Genomic DNA, 26,302 nt, shown 5'->3' with positions numbered 1-26,302 from the left:
GTTTAAAGGCACTTTTTGGAGGATACAAGTCAATTGGCATCTACTATAAGAAATAAAGTATAACATACATAGTGAAACGTACAGTGAATCAAGGATGCTCGCAACGTTCAATACTTCTGCTGTTTGAAATTGTCGATGACCTAAACAATATGTGAAACCGATAAACAAATAAAGCAATTCTAAATAAGTTCATCTTTTGTGACTAATGCATGCAAATGTGTCACTTAACAGTCTCAAGAAAACCTTAAGTTGTCTTAAGTGTTTTCCATAGGTTGTCTAGCTAAGTTCATTTTGTTTGTTTCCTTCGTGTAGTTAAGAATCCAGTATATAAAGATACTGATCACTTTGTTTCACGGTTCGAAACGAAAGACCCCTATGATAGCATTTTAAGTGCCAGGATATTATATGTTCACCGATTCAGGTATGTCAGTCACCTAAATTATCTATAGGTGTCAAGAAGGGCCTCTAGCGACACATACAATTTTTGCAGCTGTCGGGTGCTTTTTTCCTGCGGTAACATATCTTTAGTCGCAATTTTGATGCTCATTGGTCTTTGTGGTGACGAGAAATAGGCTTGTTTGTTTCGAATCCGTGTTTCGACATGTTTTTTCTAGCAACGAGGGAAAAATCCAAAAATATTTGATCTGCAGTTCCTTCTTAAAGTTCTTTGATCGAATAGTGCAAGAATAAGACAGAAATGAGCTTTGTTACAATCTTTATTTCAAACTGTAAGTCGCTGATCATATCCTTTATCTTTCCTCAAAAATTTACGACACTGGTCTTATCTGTATGGCGTTGATCTTATAACTATTTGTCATGTGAAGTTTTTAACCTAAGTATGTAATTCAGCGCCATTTAACGCTGCCATGTACTTGGAGATCACACAATCAATCAATAAACAAATGTTATCACACTATCAATCAATAAACAAATCAAATGTTTATAATAAAGAAATCAGTTTTTTTATTACACCATCAATCAATAAACGAATGTTATATTAATCAAGACAAAAACGAACCGGATTAGCAATTGGCACAATCACACTTTCGTCACTAGAAATTCTACAGAATTACTTGTATGTACACGCACAGTTGCTATGATAACAGTGATCATCAGTCACAACACGAAACTTGATCTTCAGAGCTCTACTACAAAAGAAAAAAATAGTTACACCAACTCCATCTAGGCGTAGATACTTACTCATATACTTTCACCCTTAACACATATTTCATACCAAATACCTGTTATATATTCATGTACATAAAATTTACACCCGTATATCATTTCAAGCTGCATAGTTAAAGTTCAATGTTATTGATATAAAACTGCACAATTACGCACATCACGTGCTCAAGCTGCCAAATAATCAAGTGAATTATGCTAGAAACTGCATAGCACGGTTGGCTAGATGCGTTTCAGTTCATTTCTCACATTGGAAGTGAAGTTCTTCTTTCTTTTTCGGCAATAATACTGGAATTTCAGACCGACGTTTCGGTTACTGCTAGCTGTACTGCTCCTTACCGCACGGTGGCGTTGTGGCAAGAAGGGTGCGGTCCCAAACGTGACTGCGACTATACTGACCGTGTCAAAAAGAGCCTAACTCGCAAATGATTTACAATTAAGTTATTCGTCCATCATTTTCTCTGAAGGCATGATTGTTTTAAGGAAAGTAGGAGCCCATCATACAGATGGTCACGATGAACCAGAAAACGTGGCCGGCGCTGGATGATCTGGCGGCACTTGTAGGAATACATGGAAAAGAATAAAAGTTCGGACATTTGCGCAGGGGGTCCAGTTCGGGCTCGCATTCAAACTTGACATTGTACGGAGGAGATTTCTCAGCTGGAAACGTGTCACATGAGATATTCTTCAGCGCATTCCCCGTGAGATCTATCGTTTCCAAACTTGGCAAGTTATCAAACGTACCATCTTCTATGGTAGCGAGGTTATTGTTATCCAAATAGACCCAATTTAGCTCGGTCAAGTTCTGGAATAAGTCCAGAGGAAGCGCGGAGAGTGAATTGTCCTCCAAATGCACCGTGCGCAATTTCGACATTTGCCGGAAAACGTCAGAAGAAAGCGCTTTGAGATTGTTCTTCCTCAGGTCGATTAACCCCACATTGCCAAGTTCCGCGAAGACGTCACTGCTCAGGCTCTGAAGTTTGTTGTCCTGTAGATTCAGGGTGTTAAGGTTGTCAAGGTTGTCGAATATCCCAGGCGGAAGGGATGAGAGATTATTGGAGGCGAGGTTTAGACCGCGTAACTTCGGAACAGGACGGAACAGTTCGGCATCGATGTTCGAAAGACTTACATTACCGATGTAAAGGTAACGCAGCTCGGGGACGATGGCAAAAGTGTCTCTGTCTAGTTCCACCAAGGGATTGTTGTCTAGATACAACAGAGCTAAGTCGCCAAGTCCTTGGAGGAGATCTTGAGGGATGGCGGAAATGTTATTGCTGTCAAGACGAAGCCTGAAAAGGTTCGGAAGTCCGTTGAACACTCCAGGCACGAGATTTCCGAAACCGTTACCATTCAAATTCAAACCGTACAGGTCTGGAAATCTCGCGAAGGCATCAACGTCAGTATGCGAGATTTGGTTGTTGGAGAGATCTACGTCACGAACATGAGATGGCAGAACAGACAGGATATCGTCCGGTCCCACGATACTATTCCTGGCAAGATTCACAGTGTGGAGTGAAGACAGATCGGAAAAAATTCCCGGAGGGAGACTTGTTATAATGTTTCCGTCGAGCTTCAGCCTAGTCAAGTTGCCGAGTCCGCTAAAAACACCAACACTTAAGGATGATATACTGTTGTCTCCAAGGTCAAGGTATTTTAAAGCGATAAGATTTCGAAAAGTTCCATCTTGCAGAGTTTCCAGTTCATTTCTGTCCAACTCGAGGTTGTCCAGAAGATTCAAACCGTCGAAAGCACCGACTTCGATCCGGGAAACCAGATTGCTTGATACTCGGATTTCCTTCAATTGACGGTAGGGGAAGAAGGCTTGTGCCGGAAGTGACGTTATCCTGTTGTTGTTGAGTTGCAGATTGGCGGTATCAAGGGGTATCCCGGTCGGCAGTTCTGTTAAGACCCTTCCGTCGCAAGCGACTTCCCTGTTCCGTCCGAAAGCGGAGCAGTAGCAGACGTCGCTCTCTCCGGTGACATTGTTACACGCCACCGCCGGTTCCGCCTGGGCAGGGCGGGCAACCTGCACCAGTGTCGTCATCAGCAGCAAACACAGTCTGAAATCCATCCTGTCTTCTCTTTCCTGTAATAAAGCAAACAAATGTGGTTTTAGATTGCGATATTGAGATATGGACCATTCAACAAACTAAAGTTTCGTCCACTGACGTCACATGTTGTGTGTTTCTAACAAAGGTGTGTCAATCAGCGATGCAAGGTTGGCCGAGCGGGAGAAGAACAGGAAACGACTAACATTTATACCTAGCCTCCTGCGCAGACATTTTAGGTACTAGGTGCGGCCGGCGTTTATTTTGAGGGAAGCGCTGACGTCATGGGCCAGGTTCTAGATGCCTCAGGCATAGGTCTGCGCAGGAGGTTGATCTATACCCCAAGAAGAGAGGGGCTATGATCTCCAAGCAGAGGTAAAGATCCAGCTCTTCTTCAGTGTTTCACGGCTGTTTTTGCAACATTGATATTCATTTGTAGTATTGCAGATATTTAACGACTCAACAGTAGGATCCTTACATCTGCTTGGGGAGGGGGCGCACCGCCTAGCCAGTGATACCTTTATTGTACGTTTATGCTCTTACAAGCCAAGTACAGGTCATGGTGATAGAGCAGACAGCTGAAGTACCATTACAGTGACATACGAATGTGATATCTTATTACATCTACAACGACTACAACTAGTATGTAACGTTACAGGGTCAACTTCTCGCTTTTTATTACAGCTGTAAATGTAGGGACAGATGAAGCTTATGATACATGGTTTATCAAATTGCAAACTGTTCCGCAATCAGAAAACAACATGTAGTAAGAACAAAAGGCCTGACACAGCATGCCATGGAGGCCAGGGTTTGTTACTGTTCTGTCGGAGAGGAAACAATTCACTCATGTCAACTAAAGGATTATAAATATCCGGCCTTTGTCTGACGTCATTTAATTGTCAACACCGCGGAATTTCCCGGAAATACCTGCTCTACGCCGAATGACGTTGTGTTTTACATGTTCATTCGTGCAATAATGCAAATAATGCAATCACAAAAGGGCTTTTTGTGCTTAGCTACCAGTTCTATGATGGCGGGATGGATGGTCAACGTCGTAAAATGGTGTTGAATATTACGAAGATAAAATGAAGGTATTAAATCTAGTTTATGAAATCACTTTGTGTTTTACTATCGTGTTGTCATCGTGATATTTGCATCGTTCTTTACTGGGCCTTAGTTATGAGTCATGGGTTGTGCTATTAGATCGCCTTATTTGTTACACTAGCCTCCTTTGCAGGCTTTCTGGCCGTTATTTTCGAGGGGAGCGCTGATTCGCGATACTCAGCATATCGGGGTTAGGTTCTCTTGTTGAAAATCGCGAATAAGCTCTCCCCTCGAAAATAACCGACCAAAAAGCCTGCAACTTGAGGAGGCTAACGTTACACACCCTCCCAGGCTGGGCTAACCTGTCTATGACCCTCTAGTCAAGGCACAACTGGCATCCAAATTAGCCAGGCTCAAAGCCACTGCCAATACGTCGCATACGTAACATTGTCTCGCCAACAATACAGATAAATGGTGCGTTTACAGACTAAAAATCACACAACCATAATCATGATTAGAGACAAAATCTACTGTGCTTTAGAACCTACACGTACTGTGACGTAGTACATGCACGTAACGTCATATAGCTTTTCAATACATCATAGCATCAGAACGGCATTGTCAAACCCTGGATGTCTCCTGTGTATGTTAAAACATGACTGCCGGACCAAAACGTTCTAAAACAGCTGCATATAACGTTATGTGTCTAAACAACTGCGTTTTACGTACCGTTTCTCGTAGAGATGTTGTGATTCCGATGTCTGCGAGCGAGCGTTCAGTCGAAGTATTCTGACTTCGCCTGTGTCGGGTGCCGATTTTATATACGGCTTTTATGGAAGCCTGACGTCACTTCCTGTGTTGGTGATACAGCGCACGTAGCCACACTTCTGAGTAGAGCCGTGAAGTCATTTCCTGTGTTGTTCTGAAAACGTGCTGATGACATCCCGATACACACATAACGTTAATGATTTATCTAGATGGTGTGACTAAGGTTTCTACACTTCCGGGGTCATCGACCTACAATAACCCCAGACGACTAGTCCATTCTGAAAATTGGGCAGGGCCAGATTTTTTTAGGAAAGGAAAGGATGAGAAAAAGATAAAACGGAACCTGGAATCAAATAGGAAAGATTTGCGTTTCCCTATACTCAAGGGGTACACCTCAATTTCTTTTCGGTTGCACACCCTCAAGTCTAGCGACAGTCTCTCCAGGAAATACTTCTGAGCAAAAACAACTACGTATGGGTATGAAGGATATCCTCTAGCTACAAGAATAGCCAAGCTTCAGTTTCTTCAACCTCTCCAATTATTTTTATTTAGTCAAGTCTAGAGGGGATTTTCCCGTCAAAAATGATGCGCAAAATTGGACATTTTCACGTGGAATTTAACCCATCACTATAATTCAGACACGACTATATGATTGTTTTTGTCGCTACCCTAAAATATATTTTAGGGTAGCGAGTGTAGGAGCCCCGGTAGTAATAGGATGGCACCCAGGGTTACCGGGAGGCACTGTACTGTACTGTACTGTGTTAAATATATGAACTTAACACGGAAACTCGTTCGATCATATTTCCGCAAAACCTTATCAAATACACTGTATTACATATCATTGGAAAGCTTCGTCATTGGCCTTGGTGTTTTATCAGTTCCAGATCATTATACGAGATGCATATTAACTGTAATTTCATGTTATCTATGTATTGTATGTTTTTCCTCTCTCATGGAAGAGTAGCAGTCAATAGAAACTGCTGCTAAAAGTGAGACAAAACACCAATGAACACAAATTAACTCCATGTCAGCACAGCCCATATACATATAACTCGATACACTCAAAAACTGCTGTTAGACTTTGTTAGAATTAGAACATGGCGTAGTTTCAAATATACTAGTATGTCCCAAGTACATTATCTACTCGGACCAGTAAATTTCCTGACAGTATATCATCATTTTGACCATTACTATAACAAACACAAACTTACCAGACCTTGGAGAGAGAACTAGTCAGTCGGCAAGAGAAATTGACAGTGAGCGTTGCCCACCAAGACTTTGTGTAAACGGTGCGAGACGTTTTCGGGAAATTATGCACCTTCCGATTTTGTGCTACGCTGGACAGTGTGCCCTTACTTTGAAGACGCTTTTGTACTTTTGCTCTCTTTAGACGTTGGTGGTGAACTAATGTAGAACCTCAAATACTATAGCTATATGTGAGAACAACTCCAAATTCAATAAATGCAGGCTTTGTCTTTCTGTCTTTTCTGCACCGGACACGCTGATTTTCGTTCAGACTTAACGTTACATTCAGCCAAGTAAACGCCAAACAAAGGATAGCGTCATATTACTAGGACACACACAACCGTTAAAACTGACTTTAACAAGTGGTTCACACAGTGATTATAAATAATTGAGAAAGTGACGAAAGACCATAGCTATGTCCACTTACGAGAAAATTTAGCCACAGTCCACACACGCTAACTTCAACGCCGAGAAGGCAGTTTCACACAGGAAAGGGTGCACGCAACAGATCCTTGCTTGATCCTTGGCTTCTTATCTGTTCGGAACTGGCAATTCAAGTGAGGACACGGGATCTGACAGTAGTTTGGATGCTCCATTCTGCCTCCTGCCAGCCGAGGGTTTCTATCTTCTCAGATATCGCCCCTTACGCATGCGCGTGAGTTTATACTAATACTGCTAACGTTAACTAATATTACACCACGTCTTATGCTTAGGTCCCAATTCCGAGAAGGTAATGTTTTTTGCACAACGTTCCGTGTGTGTGTCTGTCTGTTTCTTTATTACTTTATTTCATTTATTTCATCTTGAGACACCTGGGTGGCCTAAACAGCTGTGATAGCTGGTTTTCATTGGTGTTACAGTTTGGCAGTGGGACGGAAGTGGACAACATACAATGGGTACAAATAAAATCCGGTCAACACGATAACTCGAGAATGCCTGGATGTATTGTCTTCAGTACGTATTTAGTAGGTGGGTGGGTCTTTGTGAGATGTCGAAATGATTAGACTTTGGGCCCCCTACCATATTGTTATGGTACTGCAACGGAACTTCCAGTTTTGAAATCTTTCTTCTTTCTGTCTCAAGCGTTCTTTCTCACCCCCTCCGACTTCTATTTGCCGGGCTTGGAATCATCCTTGTCGGATACACATCACACGTCTCTACGTATGAGATTCCTAGGATTATCACTGACAGCAAATGAACTTTTATTATGCTGTGAGGAAAAAAAAAATGGATCAAACTTTCTAAATATCGAGAAATCTATCTGGTAAAACAAGAAATAATAAAGGAACAAGTAAGCAAACATTTGCTAGCAACTAAATGGTGAGACTAGTAGACTGCCGGTACAGCAGAGAATACTACGAAACAATATCTTTAAAACGCCGAATGGTTAACATGTAGGTATGAAAGTCTATAAAACTAGCATTTCCCAAACAATTATGCAAAAGAGGTTCTAGATTGAATAATCTATGTGTAACAATGTGTAACTTTCACTTAAATTATCCAAATTCCGCAAGTGTGAAATTAAAAATTATTGACTACTATAGAATGACAGTATTGTCTAATTATGCAAGTCAGGTCATCATTTGCATGATTTATATCTGTCGAAGTTCCTCTCTTTCTCAATCATATGTGAGCATCTATGTCACATGTCGCATGTCTGAATAGTCCTATGATGGAACGCAGCGGATTTAAAATATATTGCACATTGAATGCTGATTTGTATAATTAGCACCTGATCATGACAAGCATCGCTTAAGTTATCTATCCCACCAAGAATCACGAAGATCCTTGAACCCTTCCAAAGTTTCAAACCAAACCATCCCTTGCAGTTCCAAAAAGCCGCTAGGGGGCCTGCGACACTTATTTTCTGCCGTCAAGACCATAGCATGCCCATAAAACGAAAAGTCAAGACCATAGCATACCCATAAAACGAAATGTCAAAACCCGAACTTTTGCTGCAGTACTGCAGAAAGCCGCTAGGAGTCCCAATACCGTGTCGAGTTCGTTCCAAGATTAGGAAGAACACAACAATCCAATACAGTGTCTCTGTGTACCCCTGACACACCCTCTCTTTATAGCGCCGCCTGACAGTTACACAGTTCCATACGAAGGTCAAGGGGCAGACCTGGCATGAGACCCTCTGAGGGCCTCTCACACATAACACAATTAGCCTCCTTTGCAGTCCTCTAGATCTTAGGATTGCCAGCGTTTATCTTTTTGGTGAGCACTTATTTGATGATTTTCCACATTGGCCAGAGGCGCGAAAATGATCTCTTTCAGCATTTGAGAACCTTATGTCAAAACCCCGAAAATCATCGCTCCCCGAAAAGATAAACACCGGCGCCTCTGGCAGGCCTGCAAATAAGGCTACAACACAACATTCAAAGGTCGCTCCTGCCATTTTACAGCAGTCGTCACCACTATCGGCCGTGCTGTAACTACCCTAGATCTGGCGGTGGATACTTGTCGTCTTCTATATCTGCTACCGGAATGGGGCCCAAAACATGGCTGTTTCTAACATGTGAGTACATTTAGTGAGTAACTATGAGGCCATCCTCTGAAACGTATTTGACCAACTTCGGAATCTGCATTATGTGAAGACTTTTACCTCCTCAGCCAACACAGTATACTAGTGTTAACCACAGGGCAGAGGCACCTGGCGATCTGCTATCAAGCCATAACATGTATGTGTTTGAAGTTTGAAGCACGTCTAACCCTCGCCAAACGGGAATAACAGTATTCTTCAAGCAGAAGTTTCGATCGGGAGGCTAGTAGTGGCCGCAATTTTTAACGCTAGTGGAGGGAGGGCAGCGTTAAAATTGCTGCTACTACTAGCCTCCCGATCGAAACTTCTGCTTGGAGAATAGCAGACGATAAACTGGATATTGAGTGTGTGATCATGAGTGAGTGCGGTCTCAATGGTTAGATCTGTGAACAGATTTCTGTGTGTACAGAGTCATTGTATTTAACATTACACCAAGGACATTGTAAAGGATATAATATAACCTATAATGTCCGTGGTTACCCCGAACGGCCTTCCAAGATCTCCCCGAATACTACACTAAACTTAATGTACAAGTCTGTGCTTGAAAATTGCAAGGCTTCAAAATCTTGACGTCCGCTAGGATGGCTTATAACTGCCACACCTTGAAACGTCAACGTCCGCTAGGCCGTGATGGAGCAACCAAAACAAATAGACCCCGAATGAACTTTCAATAAACCAGACAAACACTTGTACGCCATTCAGAGTAAACTGCGATAGGGGTGGACGGGTACTAGTATTTTTTACATAAATGACTTGGGTTTGCAAAAAAAACGGCCCGAGTAGGGAAAGACAATGTTGCGACTATCTTTAATCTGAAAAGTTGAATAAATAGATAAACAAATCCCATCAATTAATGTTATTGCCTCGCTGTTTCAGTGCTGTCGCTACTAGCAGTGACGTCACACCAGGACCGTCCTACGTCACGCCCGGACGTGTCCGGCCTGGACCGGGCTAACATGACGTTTGTGGAGTACTGGACGCGACTCCGGGTATGTGAGAGTAACCTAGTCCAGTCCATGTGCCAGAACCCCGGGACCACGGTCCAGCAGTGCAGGTTCGTCCGAATGATTTATAAATCAATCGCGCATATATCTACATTGTATATATCTTTTATTGCCATTCATGCTATATTTTGCAACGTTCCTTCTTGTGTGTGTTATGCAACCGTTTCTATCATGCAATTTATAAATGTATTTTTGTCTGGGGAATTGAAACAGAAAACAGTGGCTTTGCAGTAAAATTTAAGCACATTAGTTGAGCCTTCACAAGTTGCAAGGGTAAATATGCAGCCCAACAAAGGCATAAGTTTTTTCAACGAGAAGGGTGACTGCAATCTTGCCGCAGCGACATCTAGCGGTAAGAAGTAGCATATAGTCCATTGAGTCTGTACGGGATGTTGCTGAGGACTTGCTGAAACGTTGGCCATGTTAATGTCATTTTAGTTGACTGTTATAAGCACCCTATTTTCATATTTTTCATACAGATACTCCCGCTTTCAATTATTACCTCCGTGAAGATTAAACTCCTACGGGGGTACTGTAATCGTCGTCTAGATTTGTTAGTTCGCACCTATAACTCAAGATTCGTTTGATGCATTTTTTTGGCAAGTCGATAGTTATTGAGATCCGGATTATGCACTGATATCATTGCAGTATTTTCATGTATTTAGATGTTAAGTTCTAAAACAACATGTTGCGTACACCCCCATCTTGAAGGTTATGTTGCACAGCCATTAACTTAGCCATTAGCCTGGTTTATCGTTCTGTGACCCTATAGTTCAGGAGACATAGCTGCAGACTTCTCCCAGTGTGTGCGCTCTCTCCTGTTCGACTGGAACTGCCAAGGCTCCTGCGACACAGCGGCGGTCAACGTCCTGGTGGAACAAACCATGGCACAGAGCTTCATGTTTAACGACTCGGACAACTGTGCTGGGTGAGATGGACCGATTCTTTTGTTGTTGTTTTATGTAGTAGTGGAGTAGTTGACTAGAAACCTTTATTTTCCTTGGATGGTCCTGTCGGCATGTACAAATGTATACATGGCCGATCTTCTCAGAGGTCCGGTGGAGGGGGTGTCACGGGAAATCATTTAAATAAATAAGATACACATGTACCAAACAAATTACAACAAAATAAATAATTAGGGGGGGGTATACATTGGGGGATGTAACTACCATTAACATTAATCCGCCGGGTTACATAAATCCGCCACTTTGAAAAACAGTGGGTTTGAGAGATCTCTAGTGCAGAACTCCCAGGTATGCACAGTTTAGATATACTGGAGTGCTTTATACTGGGGGACGTTGGGTTTAAGATCTGTTTCGATGTATCTTTTCGGGATGACGAAATTATGTACCCTGGTGGAATTATGTTAGTAGATGTTACAGTACACTCATTGGTGGATAATTTAGGGTGACCAAGCACATTCAGACGATTTAAACTATCAGCTTCGTTTTGTTAATTCTTTTACCAGTTAAACAAATAGGATCTTTGTGAAACTAAAAATTCTGATAATCTTGCCATTTACGTAATAGTTTTGTTCACTTTTGTTTCCACATCTATACTACAGGTATGGAGGTGATTTGGTTCAGCGGGACCCACCAGAGTTCTTGGCGGTCTGTCCTGCCGACTTCCCCGCACAGGTGACCGCCTGGTGTTACACCCCCTTCCTGGACAAATGGCAGAATAACCCTGCCGACCCTACCTTATGTAGGTAAGTAAAACTATAAAGGTCAAATATTTGCTTACCGTGTGTACTGCTCTGTTCCAGTCTGAGTCAATATCTACTTATAACAGTTACGTTTAGGCCATGTTGATTTGATCATATGGATGACATTCTCTGGGGACCCTACAACTGATGCGAGCGTGCGAATAACAAAAGTTTGGCAAGAAAAATTATAGTCAGGAAGGATGAACAAAACTAAACACAAAGTATAGTATACCAAAATGTAAATTCTTCATTTATGTTCTTTCAAAACTTCTTCTTTGACTTTAGAATTGACTATGGAACTCTACAATGTTTCCGAAATATTTTTGTTGCAATTTACAGCATACATTTTCTTATTTTGCAGCTGTTCTGTACGATTTACAGTATGGCCGAAACCATTTTTTGGAAACGGGCGCAAAATCCATGCGCATGCGGATGTCATCCATATAATCAAATCAACATGGTCTTATAGAGAAAAAAAAAATGACGCAGATAGTTCAGTGTATTTTGCGGTATGTGTCGAACTCTAAACTTGTCTGCTGTTTTAGGCAGTACGCGTACACGAAGGAATGCTGGCACCAACTGACCTCCACCCTCTGTAACTATGACGACCCCTTCATTGACTGGTTAGACCCACAATGGGACGACTTCAACCCCTTCATGGAACACTGTCCATGTGATGCAGGTATGACACGTCTATGGTAGCCTCTACCAGGCCTTCCTACGGGGGTGAGGGATCGTAGAATTCGGTTACGAAAAAAGGATAATTGGCCAGTAGAGTCAGTCCACGGTAAGGTTAATGATTCCCCATCGGGGAACTGCGCCTGCAAATAAAACCGTATTTTGGCTAAACTTCGATTAGCTCACGGCCTTTAATTGTTACCGGGTCCCGCGTTGAATTAAAGTCCTGAAAGTCCGAGTTAAACTCACTGCGGGGCCCAAAATTAGCCCGGCGGCCGCAGGTTGCCCCACTGGGCCACGTAGGGGTCACGCCCGAAAGTGCCGAAAACAGCCCGTCAACTATCCGGCGGGGCCCCTTTTTCCAATTGGGACCGAAGCATAACACGTCTGCCCTGGTCTTGTCTGTATCAGCGCCCCAGACTGACGTCTCAGAACGTCCAGCCATCGACCAGATCTCCGTGTTTGACGTCGGCAGCTGTAATTACGTGGAATGGCTGGAAAAATACCGTCTGTGTGAGGACAAGCTGGTCGCGTCGATGTGTCACAATCCGGACACCACTCTTCAGCAGTGTGCGTAAGTAACAACCGATTCTCCTTATAAATCGGCACAAAAGTGCATCTTTGTTGGCATACAGCCGATTTTATATATGGTAAAGGTTAATTAGTAGATAATAATTTCATCTGGTTGGAGAGTCACTGGATAACAACGAAGGTTCTTTATTCACGACCAAGACATATATACAAAGCCAACGTTTCGGTGATCCGTCTGTCACCTTTATCACTGCAATGGTTACTGGCACTATTCTACACTGCAGGCTAGGTGTCGCTGCTCGCAATGCGGTCCCAACCGTAAAGTAACTGGCTGTGATTGTATGTCTTGCTTAGCTTGTTACCCAATTTTTAATACACATTTAGCGCTCCCTAGATTGTTCATCCCACTAGACCTGTTTATAAGACCCTTATTTTCCGGTTTTACGATTGTGAATAAAGGACTTTAGCTTGTTGCACAATTTGTAATACACCTTTAGCGCTCCCTATCTTGTTCATCCCGCTAGAACTGTTTCTAAGACCGTTATTTTCCGTTTGTACGAGAAGAACGGGAGATATCGGCGGTGAATTCACGACCTGTGCTCGGCAGTCCTTCCGCCCCTGCTTCGCCGGCCCAGGTGTGTCTGACGAACAGGTGGAACAACAGGTGGACGCCAGAATGAGTGGTAGGTGTGGAGAAAGAATCATTTATAGTTCATGTGCACGATCAAAAGTTCCGGTTTCAGCGGTCGATAATGCTTTTTAAGCCGGTGTGACACCGTCGACAACCTTCGGCTAAATTTGTTTATCACCAGAGAAGGTCTCCGAATTCTAAAATTGCGAGAGTCGGAACTTGGTGATCAGTGAATACCAGCCGATCCCTAAAAATCGTGCAGTGACCGAGAGGACAGCGGCCGTATAGCTGCCGAAAATGTCCTTTTAGTGTTCGCAGACTTATCGGGTGAGCTATTTTCCCGCTGTGTGACTTACCACTGTGTGACGGCAGCTTAACCAACAGTCGTGTAATATTTCAGCACCAAGGACAGTACCGATTCGGCGACCTTCTGGTGATCAACAGATTCGATGGAAGGTCGTCAGTTGATTGTATCAGGAACCATGGCTGCAATATTGCAGCAAAAGCATCTTTTGCAAATTACGGCATGGTTCAGCGTACTTACCTTAACTACCGAAAAAGCAAGGCATTCCGAGCAAGATTGTTAACGAGCGATTTCTAGCCTGCCAAACTGCAATTTACTTGTCAGACGCTAGGCCATCGTATCTTGATGTGTTTTGTATGTGTGTTTTGCAGACCCCATGATATCGAACACCACTTGGTTCTGCCAGCTGTACGGCCTTGACTTCGCGCTGCCGTGGCAGGTATACGGGCCCATGTGTATGTACAACTTCACGGACAGGAACAATGCTTGTCTGCAGCCAGTGCTGGACATGTGGAGTGAAAATCCGGCTGACCCTCGTATATGCAGGTATTTGGTTAAACATATAGAAACATTGGCATGTCAGTTAATCTGAGTTGGTAAATTACATAATGGAAAGTTTAACTTCTACAAAAATGGACTCACCAGAATTTTTTGACGGAATCAGTCTTAATCAGCTCTCTGAGTGAATCGCACTGGACCCGTAAACAGAGCTATTGCTTATCACTATTTGTACATGAAGAAGAGATATTGCAAACTAATCGAGTTGTAATTGTACAATCGTCGTGCAATTAAGATATCTTGTTATCCATATGTAATAATTTTGTTTGCAAATGTTTAACATATAAAGTTACACGTGAAAATAACCAAAAAAGTGTTACCCAATGAGTAGGTGGGGACGAATGTTTTTTGAAGTTGAAGAAAGTGACTTTCCGATAATCTCAAAGCAGATCTCCACAGGGCAGGGGACGGTATCAAATCGGCCAAACAGTATCGAATAAGCCACAATTGGATATTGTTCCCTGCCCCCTTGAGCTCTGCTTGGAGAGAATATGAGATTATTCCTCATGTCGCCGAAAAGTTAAATTTTGAAACTGATCTTCTTGATTTAAAAAAAAAAAAAAAACATTGTTTTTGTTTCCAGGGATTTCCGCATCATGAAAGATTGTTGGCACAGGAACATCAACCAAAACTGCCTGCTGGATGTGAGTTTGAAGGCGATCACAGACTGGTTCGACAGCCAGTTTGACGACTACAACCCATTCAAACAGTGCTCGTGTGTGTTAGATACCTCACCGGCTGTAACGGTTCAAGGCACGACTTACACTGTGGTCTTGGCGGCTTTACTCTTGTTGATAATGACCGTATAGATACCAAATGAACTACCTTGGTACTGATGAGAACTTAAAATGTGTGTCAATTGAAACACAGAATCCATGTTTTGTGGGGAATGGTACACAAAGAATGACAACAATGCTATGGCACATTATCATCTGTTCACATTTACATATACATACGAGTTGTACTTACAAGTGCTTACATTGTTACACATGTTATCAACATTGGCAGTATTTCACTTCATGTGCTTTATGTACACAACTCACAGGAAGGCATGTTTCTTATAACTCATGGCAAGACTACATTGCAGTAGAATTCCTTTGTTGTAGGATTTTCTACATGGCTTTGACATAACTGACAATGACCTACGACAAACTTTCTGGTCACAATACAGGCTAAGTTTGCACGACATATCTACGAATTTTCTATGAATATTCCCAATGTCCTGTCATAAAAACCTATCATACGAAACATTTGACCATACTATTAGTGGTACATTGTACATTTTGTACTATGGATGGAAAGCATTCAAACTCTTACACTTGCAGTACACAGTGCCTACTGTATTGTCTGTGTATTCTGAAACTCAGCTCCAATTTATAAAGAATTCATTGATATACAATGTTTTATACTTATAAAGTATAGCGACAAACCAATACGATTCTTGTCCTTGACATCATAAACTCATATTATCATTGTTTCACAATCACGACTTTCTTTGTAATCTTTTCTTAACATGTACTTTAAGTACAGAACTGGTGCCTTATGTCACATCTTTGCACTTCAAATTTAAGAGCACTTTACGTAAAAGTTTACTTCTTGAAAATTTCAACACTTACCATATTCACAGATGACCTGATACTGAACGGTACAAAAATGCTACACCTTAAAATTCCTCAAGTTGAAATATTCACAGATCTCACTATAGCTAGTGACATTAACAGTTTGTCTACTAAGTGATTGGTGGCATATCCCCATAAGCTTTGGAAAATACAAAAAAGTATGCAAATTCAAAGCCATGCTATGGTATGCATATTTAAAGACATGCTGTGGTATGCAAATTTAAAGACATGCTGTCGCATCTCTTAAATTCTGCTCAATTCTGAACAGTGTTTCTAAACTTACATATTTGCATGTAATCAAGAGTCAAAATGAAGTTGCATACAAAAGTGGAAATATTATGTTGTCATCTTATCAGATACTGTAACTGTATGCAGATGAAATAAATGTATTGTTACCAGCACTTTCAAAACAACCTGTCCATGTTCATTACACAGCTTGTAGCTGCAATGACCAAAAAGAAATACATGAGTCACTTTTTTTTCATATCTTGCATATTCAATGATACTGTAAATGCAGAAATCTTCGCGGTGGTTTTATGTTCGCAGTTTTCACTGTGAACTTTCAGCGCAAACTTAAAACCACCGCAAACCTTTTGGACCAATTAAGACTGTAGCGCTGCTATTGTTTCGAACGCGAACTTAAAGCCCCCGCAAACACTCCATTTTCTCCCTACCGCAAAATAAAAACCATGCAAACTTAAATGCATTTACAGTACTTGTCAATAAGCAGTTCTCAACTACTACCCCTTCTAAATCTTAGGAAGCCAATGACTCAATCCTGAGTTACTTTTCTTTTTCTTTAACAACTTTCCATAAACGAAGACCCTCAGCTTGCTTGCATTTTCAGTTTATCCTGATACGATATATACAAGAAGTGTGGGGAATTGCCCAGGTTTTAGCAGTTGACCAATGGGAGGACTGCTAGAAATGTGATTTAGTTTGGCTAGGCAATTTATAATCTGCATCTGACTTTGCAAGATACAAAATGAATTTCTACAATAGCCATGGAACTCCAACCTCAACCATCCAAAACATTCTTGTTTTTAGGGGTTTCAATCATTATATTGGATGTTGAAGTTACGCTATCAATCCCGTGTGCATTGGGCACCAAACCTCTGTACACAAAAGATCCCAACACTCTTAAGAAGAGTAGGACATGAGCCACAGCCAAGCCGTATTGCACTACTAGCTACACAAAGAAGCATTGTGCGTCACCTCAGTTTAAGATGCCTGCTTTACTCTACTTTTTAGTTGGGAAGCAAACTGCACACATGTACATTGCATTGCATCCATTATATGATTCTCAAGGTCTGTGTGGTTACAAGTGTGATCAGTACAGCTAGGCTGCAGTTCTGCTCTCAGTTGACAGAGCGCGCTTCTGGTGCCAGCAGTCTGTCTGTCTCCCCGTATTCTCCTTCCTCCTCGTCATCAGGGTCTTGCATGTCATCTGGGTCCTTCAGGGGAAGTTCCTTCACAGATCTCATCTTGGAGAAGTTCAGTACACCACCCTAAAGGACGGAAGTAGGGAAACATTACATTGGAGAATACACTGTGATATAAAAAACAATAACTCAAGCAACTGGATAGATTATGGAAAATGGTCAGACGATTCAGACAGCATCCACTATATTTCGTCAGTGATACAGAGAAGTTCAGTACATCGCCCTACAGCACAGAGGCAGGGAACATTACAGGGGCTGATTTCTATTTTTGAAGAGTGACGCCCACTGAGCCTCTGGCTAATCTGTCTAAACAGTGTTCCAAAAAACACACTACGGATTTGGTTGCCCATGTGCCAACATCTAGCACGTTTGCCACTAAGAACGGCAAATTGTCTGATGTAACTTACCGATCTCCTGTCCACGATGTTGAGCAATATAGAGGTGGCCACACAGGCCAGGGTGTTGGCAAACAGGAAGATGATCATGTACTTCCACCGGTACAGAGGGATGGGATCACTGTGTGCAAACAAACAGGTCATCAGGATATCATAAATACATTATTATCATCATCAACCTTATACTTACAGCCATAGCAAAGTTCATCCTCCAATACAATTTGTCATTTGATCATTCATTCTTTCTTTTAGGTTTTCATTTGTTTCAGTTTCAATGAGTTTCTCTAGCATAATAGCATTTGCGGTTGAAATGATTAACAAAACATATTCTTGTGTTACAATTTTAGGTCATTACGAAAGCCGCGAAAATAAAGCCACCATGAACATTTCAGAATTTACAGTAACTTTGCAGATACATTGTAAACGTTAATGGAGATTAGAGTTACTGACTACCCATGCTTATGCAGCAGAGCTCCTATAAAGAGGTTACAGACACCACAGTGTTACGATCAGAGGTCACTGCCAAAGCAGTAAAAATGAAGCCACCGTGAACGTTTCAAAATTTACGGACATGTTGTAAAAGTTAATGGAGCTTAGAGTTACTGACTCTCCATGCTTGTGCAGCAGAGCTCCGATGACGAGGTTACAGATGCCAATGCCAATCATCTGCACAGACGTGGTCAGACCCATGGCTGTCCCTATGGTGGCCTGGGACACCACCAGGGGGATGGACGGCCACAGACTCGCCTAGGGGGGAGAACACAACACAAGAGTCTTAGTAAGAGTCTCCTTCATCACAAACAACAGCTTTAATCTACAAGATGCACACTAACCAGCTATTTACACGAAGACAATATCCATCCATCAGAAAAAAAATCTAAAAAACTATAAAATCTGATGTAATACACAACACAGGGAAGAAACTTCAAATCTGCGCTGTAGATTTATTCAAGGTTTAACAGTAGAGAGAGAGGGTTAAAGGACTAAATTCTTTGTTTCTGGCACTTAACAAAGTACAGGGTTCAGGGCTTGAAATTCATTTTTGGGAATATGTCCACTGGTGCACCCAACCTATGAATTTAGGTGCACAGAAATACTTTTGGGGGCACAACATAAAAAAAGGAGAATGTTGAAGCAAAATATAATTACAAAGACTACTTGCTAACTTCAAAATTTTAATACATTGTACATCAAACAAAGTACATCAGCTATATAACACTGATCCCTTATAAAGATCTAAAACATTTGGCATTATCTTTTGTGTACTTACAGCAGCGATGGAGTACATGACTCCCAGCCAGACAGTAGCCACTAGTGGGTGGACATAGGTAAAGGCGAGAAGTCCAAACACTGGAAGGGTCAGTACCGCACAGGTCACCGCCAAGATCCCCCGGAAACCTACAAAGTCCTGACCAAAAAAATTGGATAAAGATTATAACAATGACAAGATCAGATAATTCATAGAATTCTAATATAGTTAAGCAAAATACCTAATACTTACTACATCTAAAAAAGTCTGGTCGAGCTTACTCATATTGTAATACAATGGATATGGCAAAATGCAACTGTACATATCATATTGTAAAATCCCATTGTCATCCCATACTAATACACCATATTGTATGAGATAGACTGATTAGCCTAATAGAATGTTATCTATGTACCAGTGAATGCCATACTTTGTACCTTGTACAATTGTTGTGCAATAAAGTTATTATCATTTCAAATCATCTATATTTGATAATGATAATATGAACGGACTTTGATGTGTGTGTGGGGATAATGTTTGCTGAAATTGTTTTGCCAAAAGCTTATGGCCATTTTTTTCTTTTGCTGTACATTTTTCTGTTACCTACAAATGTACTTTGACAAGTTTTCTTCCCAAGTGTCTAGGTGCTATTTTACCCTCCCCCACACCTACAAAATTAGTGTACACATAGGAGTAGAAAATAGTATCTTACAATGGCTATCCCAATGAGTGCAGAGGCCACCATGGACACAAAGTATATGGCACCGGCGAAGTAGGATGAGGTGTCAGGGTTGTAGTGGTATTTGTCCTGGATAAAGTTGCTGAAAAATTAAATATTAAGCTGTTAATCACTCCACAGGGCTTGAAATTAATTTTTAGAAATAGGTGTACCTAACTCAACAGTTTTGGTGCACAGAAAGAATTTTGGGTGCACAACATAGAATAAAGTACGTAGAATGTCAGCAAAACATATTTTACTGCCTCTCTTAACAATACTTCGATTCCAGGGCATAGTGGGTTGGTTTCTTTTTAAATGTACGATTAGTTTTGTGATTCAAGATGCCATGGATTCAGCTCTGTAAGAAAAGTATACAAATTGTACTGTGATCGCACTGAAAAAAGGGCAGAAGTAAAATGCTTCTCAAAATAATCCTGAACTGTTGACTGTGTTGCCCTTGTAATACTGTCATGTTCATATTTATGTTCAACACAAGTCTATTTTACCCGAGGTACATAATCCCTCGGGTGCAAACGTAGAAATGTGTATGAAAATGAAGTCGACTGACTGGTTCCTTGACTGGTATAAAGTTTTGGAGGTAGTGCTCAGTTGTTTCACAACGATAAGCACATTTACATGTAGCTAGGGTAATCAAAACCATGTATACATCAGGTATACATCAAAATTGCTTGCACAGCTCCAATTCTACATTGCATTATCAACCCTGCATGTAAATGTGGTATTTTGAGCCATGTATTAAAAAAGACCTACCTGGCATCAGCTACGAAGGGAAAGACTCCATTATAGAAGAACATGATGGTGAGTACCAGCAGCCAGAAGGACCCTGTAAAGTACTTAATGTCTGTGAATCTCTGAAAAAAAGGAAGAAACGTAACAGTTACTATAAAACACTTTCTCTCATATGCTATGGGTTGCATTTTGCAATGATATAAGGTCTGACAGGGGCACTTAAAAAGCAAGAGTACTTACCATTTTCTTGGACTGAACAGCCATATTTTCCGTCTGAAAGTAGCAAACAGCAACATGGTTATTTTCCTAACAACAAAAATAAATTTTGCAAACAAATCTGGGGTCTTAGAGAAGATAGCTTGCTGAAGAAATAGCTCCTTGACAAAACCAATATATGTATCTCTGATGATGACAAGTTGCCAGAATGTGAAAATTTAGAAGGTAGAAAGGATGGGTGGGAACAAAATATTCGAATCGAAAAACGGAACTTGAAAATTTGTCCTGTCGCTTTTGAAATGTATCACAGGGTATTACATGATCGTCCATTGCTTTTAAGGTAACCTACATTTAACATTAATACGCCGGGTTACATAAATCCACCACTTTGAAAAACAGTGGGTTTGAGAGATCTCTAGTGCAGCACCACCCAGGTATGCACAGTTTAGATATACAGGAGTGCATTATACTGGGAGACGTTGGGTTCAAATCTTGTTTTGACATATATTTTCCGGGTTGTGGAATTATGAACCCTGGTGGAATTATGTCAGTAGATATGCTAAGTAAATCTGGTCTGTGTCTCAGTTTTCAGATAGAACACCACTCACCTGCCCAAGGTTTCGTACTCCAATAACATCCAAAGCACTGACAATAGCAGCTGATACAAAGCCGAGCCCACACAGGACTGCACCTGAAATGAAACAGTTTATTCTTAGTGCGCAAAACTATTATAATAGTAGATTCACCAGACAATTCTACTTATCCGTACCTATGCTGTTGCAATGGGCTCCTCCTAGTGTCTTCTAAAAATACTGCACAAGAGACATACCTGTACTTAAGTCCAACAATACAAATAGAACTGTGGTCTGACCATAATTAAAGTGCAAAGCTAATTATTTTGTAGATGGGGGTGTGATCAAACTTAGAACATTTCTGTGCCATGTCTTTATCAAAAATCTATACTAGATATATCATATGATACACAGTCTGAGGGATTTTGCCTTATCAATGTCGAAATCACAAAAATTTGACGCTTACTGTGATGGAATGAATTTTTTTAAAATTTTTTTAAAAGCCAACACGACACAGAAACTACAAAATATTGGTACTACATGTACTTACCTCCCCATAAGGTCCAAGTCAGTCCAAACTTTTGCTCAAAACTTTCTGTCACAAAGAAGTTCAGTACGCTGCCCTGTAAAGGGAAGACATTATTAGTAACAAAGTTTAAACAGCCTACACTCCACAAAAACCTGGCTAAGACAATCCTACAGGCCACTCTGGAAGGAGGATGACGTCGGGGCGACAGAGGAAATCCTGGATACAAATCACTATCTTCGTGTCTACCTTAAAGCTTGCCCCCCAACAACCTAGAGGTCACAGGACTAGGTAAGTAGGTAGGTAGGTCAAGCCGAAATGGTACCCACCTAGTTGAAAAATCATACTGTACTGTTTTAGGAGCTTTTGTGTACTGACTATATATATATATATATATATATATATAGATTAGAGTATGACATGAAGTCCAAGATAGTCAGTCTGAAACATCAGGAAAAAAGATATATGGTGAAGTTCACTAAATTTGGTTGTGCAAGTAATTTCTCTTTGGTGCAATTTTTTTTTTCATCTGCACCAGTGCAAGTTAACCCAAAATGTCTTTGAAGCCCTGCCAGCAAATCATTTGACATAGGAGACTACAAGAACAACTTTGTAGGTTTAGTTTAGTTTCTTTTTTTAGGCAAAGTTTAGCCTGTCTCCTAAATATAGCAATTTTTAAGAAAGATACTTCAGATTGTTCAGCATCCTCACGATTAGTGCCACTGGATAAAATATGTTCTACTGACATGAGATTAATTTTGTGGAAAAATGATCAACAACTGTATCTATATCTCACCAGGCGAGATACTGTCAGTGTCAGACCAAATGCCAAAGCCAGCTCCTTCCCCTTGAACCAGAAGGCTGTGATTCTGTTCTGTACAACTGTAGGAAAAGAAATCAAAAGTTCTGTCAAAGACCAAAAATTTGTTTTCATAAACAAGAATAGACGTGTCCAAATATACTTACACAGCATGGAAGAACATGACTTAAACTAAAATTGTATTTACAAATGGCCCCCATCACCTTTGGTATCATGTATCTACTACGTTCATTTTTTTTGGTATCTCTTGGTTGGAAAATTAAGATAATTATCTTGGAACTGTTTATCATGTTCATTTTTTTTGAAAATCAAAGTACACTCAGCACAAAAAGTTTGGAAACTTAACTTTGGTCGACCATATATCCGTTGTTATTTGATCAATTTCAATGATTTATATATCACTACAAAGCCTGTGTGATTTTCTTTTCCATGATACTAAACTTAATATGGCTGTAAATTAATGCAACGAGCACCAGACCTGCTTATGCGAGCAGGTCACATAAAAAAAGTTCCCAGATTACCCCACTAATGTCAAACGCTCAATTCAGTATTTTTTCTTCTGCTGGTATACGTAGCACGTGGCTTTTGTACGAGGGTAATATGAAACTTAAATCAACAAAACACATTGATATGAAAGCCAAGGATAGTCTTCATCTGAACAAAAAAAATGCGCAAAGGAGCCTCAGTTATGATGAAGGTGCCTTAATACTGAGTACACCAGCCATGCACTGTCACCACATACAGCCCGGCACGTCCTCCTCATGCTTGTCACCAGTTTTGTTAGGCTGCCCCTGGCTATTCTTCCACAAGGAGTCATTGCAGGTCGACCAGTGTTGTTCTGTTGATCATTCTTGCATGCACAGCTCGCCCAAGCTGATCAGTGATCACAGAGTCTGAGATTGTGTTCAATTGTGTTGAGATCTGGGCTGCAGGAGGGCCATTCTATCCTCTGTGTTCCTGCATCCTGGAGGTGGTCTGAAATGACTCTCATTCTGTATGGACGTGCACCATCATCTTGCAGATCTTGCATATTGCAGAGGTAAGGATCTTGGAAATGTGACTGGATTGAGAAAGGTGTCTCTATGTCTTGGCACATCGAGGTTTCTTAGGATGATTAGCCTGGTTTTTCCTCTGGCAGTTAACGTTGTACTGCCCCACACCATGACAAAGACATAAGAATGTAATTAGACATGGACAGCATAACAATCTATAACAATATTCTTAAGATAACTTACTAGTGAGAGAGCCATTTCCTGAGCCAAAAAGCAGCCGACCTACAAGCATGAGGGGAAGCATGTACTTGGTGCCCTTGAACATGGTTCCAATGGCAAATATGGACGACCCCACCACACACAGCGCAGAGAACAGGAAGACGCCAACTGTGCAGGACGGAAAATTACATAAAATAAAACATAATCACATATTATGTACAAGATATGACAATGAAGGTATCCAGGTAAGAAGATAACTGCAGGTAATAAGAAGATGCAGTAATTTGCTTATCAATTCACAGTTCTTGGTAAAAATACCTGGTGGACCAGAAATCTTGTTCAGACACTGACAAAAGGTAGTGACTGCCACCTCTAACGTCTTTCAGTGACCATTTCCAAAATCTATTCTGAGTGACTGTTACTTGTGTGTTTTTCCGTATGTAGGAGATATTGTGACTTGTCTAAATATTTAAGTCCTTCATATCCAATGGCAGTTCAGACAACGATCCAGAAGGGGGTAAAGACATCATGGCATGCTATGGTGTAGTGGTTAGAAGCCATGTGTCTGCATCACAAGGTTAGGGTCTACGGTTTGAAGATTACTTACTCCTGTTGCCCAGTTTATCTATGAGGAATCCAGCTGCGATGACCACCAGAGCATTCCTACAGAAAAGACAAAAGTTTGGAACACACACAAGCATTTCAAATTATTTCATACCTCAGTTTCATTAATCTGAAGTTATTCATTTATTAGACTGTGACCTCTTTTACTTTCAAACTCTATGAAAAACAGCTCTAAATTAAGGGTCGACTAGAGTTTTGTCAAGATTAAACAAAGACACAAACAAGGATTCAAGCTCTTAATTCTGATTAAGAAAAAAAGGTAATGCAGTACTCACGTCCAAGCGTAGATGGCGTACAGTAAGTTGTAGTCCTCTGACGACATCCCCAGTCCCTCCTCACAACTCTTCGTCAGGTTGTACCAGCTGCCATCAGTGTGGTTGGCTGTGGCATTTCTGGTACATTCTATTGGCTGAGAGGAACAGAAAATAATGAAGAAAATGTTGATTTCAGCTTCAACTCAAGGCAAATGGTGTAACAACAGCATGGAAGAGAGTAGAGTACAGTCGAGTCTTTGGTCTGCTTGGAGATCTCTTCAGTAACATCATATAAGAAAGCTTTCAAGGAAGAGAAAGAGAGAGAGAGAGACAAGGGAGGCTGAGAGAGAGAGAGAAAGATGGAGACAGAGAGACTGAGAGAGAAAGAGAGAGAGAATGAGCAAAGCTGCACTGGTATATGCTTACACAATGCAATTGTACATGCGCTTTGATACCCGAACAGATTATTTATTCAGAATCAGAAGGTACCACATACCCCTTGGAATACATCCTGTAGAACACTGGGCATGTCAAAACAGAAGTAGGAGCCGAACGTCAACATACAGTTGAAGAACAGCACCAGGAACCGGTAGCAGGCTGGACAAACAAAAAAATTTCTTTAAGTCCAAGACATGGAACTTTTGATAACATTTCATAGGTGGGAGAAATGCATGAATCTGGTAGGAAATGCAGTACACAAACATGTGATTATTATTGCCCTGTGGTAGCTTACTGGTTATGTGATACAAAACAAACAAAATTGATAAGACTGAGGCTATTGACAGGACGACTTTTTCTGTAATTTTTGAAAGCATCATCCTGTCAATAAGATTTTTCTTGCACTATTGACAGGATCAGTATAATTGTTGGCAACCAATCAGAACACAAGAAACCTAAAATCGTTATGTAGCGTCAAAAACGCAGTAATGCAGTCTACAGCTCATATGCTTTCTTGAAATCGTAATGAATTTTTTCAAGGAGACTAAAAGATTCATCCAGACATAATTTTTTGGAGAGTTGATGTGACCTACATATTTATCATAATATTGATATTGATATCATGTATCAATATCTAAACATATATATCATGGCATCGATTTTAATTTGTAGGCGTAAGGTTTTCAAATACCCGTACAGTGTGATAATTTCCTGACGTTGACATATTACATTTGATATTATTTTTCATACGCACAAATAAAATTAAAAATAGACTTGCCCTCCCACCTTACAAAAAGAAGCTCATCGCCCCAGACATATCAATGTCTCTGCGAACAAGAATGCTTAAATTTGCACAGGTGGAATCATAAATGCATCTCTGATTAGCAAGAGCCGACAAAATGCTGCAAAATTACGGTAATTTTAGTTTTTTTGCCCAAACTTACCAGAATCCGGACTGATCGCCATGTTGTCGTCCGCAGTCATGTGACGGTCATCTATATCCGGTTCACGAACAAGTAGTTAGATCACCTCTTGGTTAGATACCGTATAATAAGATATATAAGTAGTGAATTATACTGCGAAGAGAGATTTTTCCAACACAACGAAAGTATGAGCAGTTGATACTTTGATTATGATTATCATCGACATTTGTCATTTTTGATGATTTTCGCGGGAAATTTTTTCATTTTTGGCGGGAAAGGGCAGAAAGTTCACGACACCT

At 40.9% G+C, this 26,302-nt stretch overlaps 3 protein-coding genes across 3 annotated transcripts; 1 reads left to right on the top strand and 2 right to left on the bottom strand.

Moving 5' to 3' along the window:
• Positions 1–698: 698 nt before the first annotated feature.
• LOC136444225 (leucine-rich repeat-containing protein 15-like) lies at positions 699–5,136 on the bottom strand. Its single transcript, XM_066441732.1, has 2 exons — positions 5,004–5,136; positions 699–3,268 (listed from the first exon to the last, which is right to left on the bottom strand). Exon 2 carries the CDS (start codon positions 3,251–3,253, stop codon positions 1,661–1,663), a length of 1,593 nt encoding a protein of 530 aa, XP_066297829.1. The 5' UTR covers positions 3,254–3,268; positions 5,004–5,136; the 3' UTR covers positions 699–1,660.
• Positions 3,485–15,257, top strand: LOC136444227 (uncharacterized). The gene is made up of 10 exons (XM_066441734.1): positions 3,485–3,605; positions 8,699–8,811; positions 9,712–9,889; positions 10,612–10,767; positions 11,404–11,547; positions 12,090–12,226; positions 12,634–12,796; positions 13,318–13,436; positions 14,060–14,234; positions 14,830–15,257. The coding sequence occupies exons 1-10, from the start codon at positions 3,589–3,591 to the stop codon at positions 15,053–15,055; spliced, it is 1,428 nt and encodes a 475-aa protein (XP_066297831.1). The 5' UTR covers positions 3,485–3,588; the 3' UTR covers positions 15,056–15,257.
• An 851-nt stretch (positions 15,258–16,108) lies between these two features.
• On the bottom strand, positions 16,109–26,092 carry LOC136444226 (major facilitator superfamily domain-containing protein 1-like). The gene is made up of 15 exons (XM_066441733.1): positions 26,025–26,092; positions 25,139–25,239; positions 24,664–24,797; positions 24,372–24,427; positions 23,789–23,932; positions 22,530–22,615; positions 21,758–21,830; positions 21,244–21,326; positions 20,660–20,692; positions 20,441–20,541; positions 19,664–19,772; positions 18,973–19,110; positions 18,310–18,449; positions 17,715–17,823; positions 16,109–17,373 (listed from the first exon to the last, which is right to left on the bottom strand). The coding sequence occupies exons 1-15, from the start codon at positions 26,062–26,064 to the stop codon at positions 17,224–17,226; spliced, it is 1,497 nt and encodes a 498-aa protein (XP_066297830.1). The 5' UTR covers positions 26,065–26,092; the 3' UTR covers positions 16,109–17,223.
• Between the last annotated feature and the right edge of the window lie 210 nt (positions 26,093–26,302).

The sequence above is a fragment of the Branchiostoma lanceolatum genome, chromosome 11 (genome assembly GCF_035083965.1).
Source record: "Branchiostoma lanceolatum isolate klBraLanc5 chromosome 11, klBraLanc5.hap2, whole genome shotgun sequence".
NCBI classification, from domain to species: Eukaryota; Metazoa; Chordata; class Leptocardii; order Amphioxiformes; family Branchiostomatidae; genus Branchiostoma; species Branchiostoma lanceolatum.
Note: the sequence above shows the minus strand (reverse complement) of the source record. Positions and strands in the feature narration are given on the sequence as shown.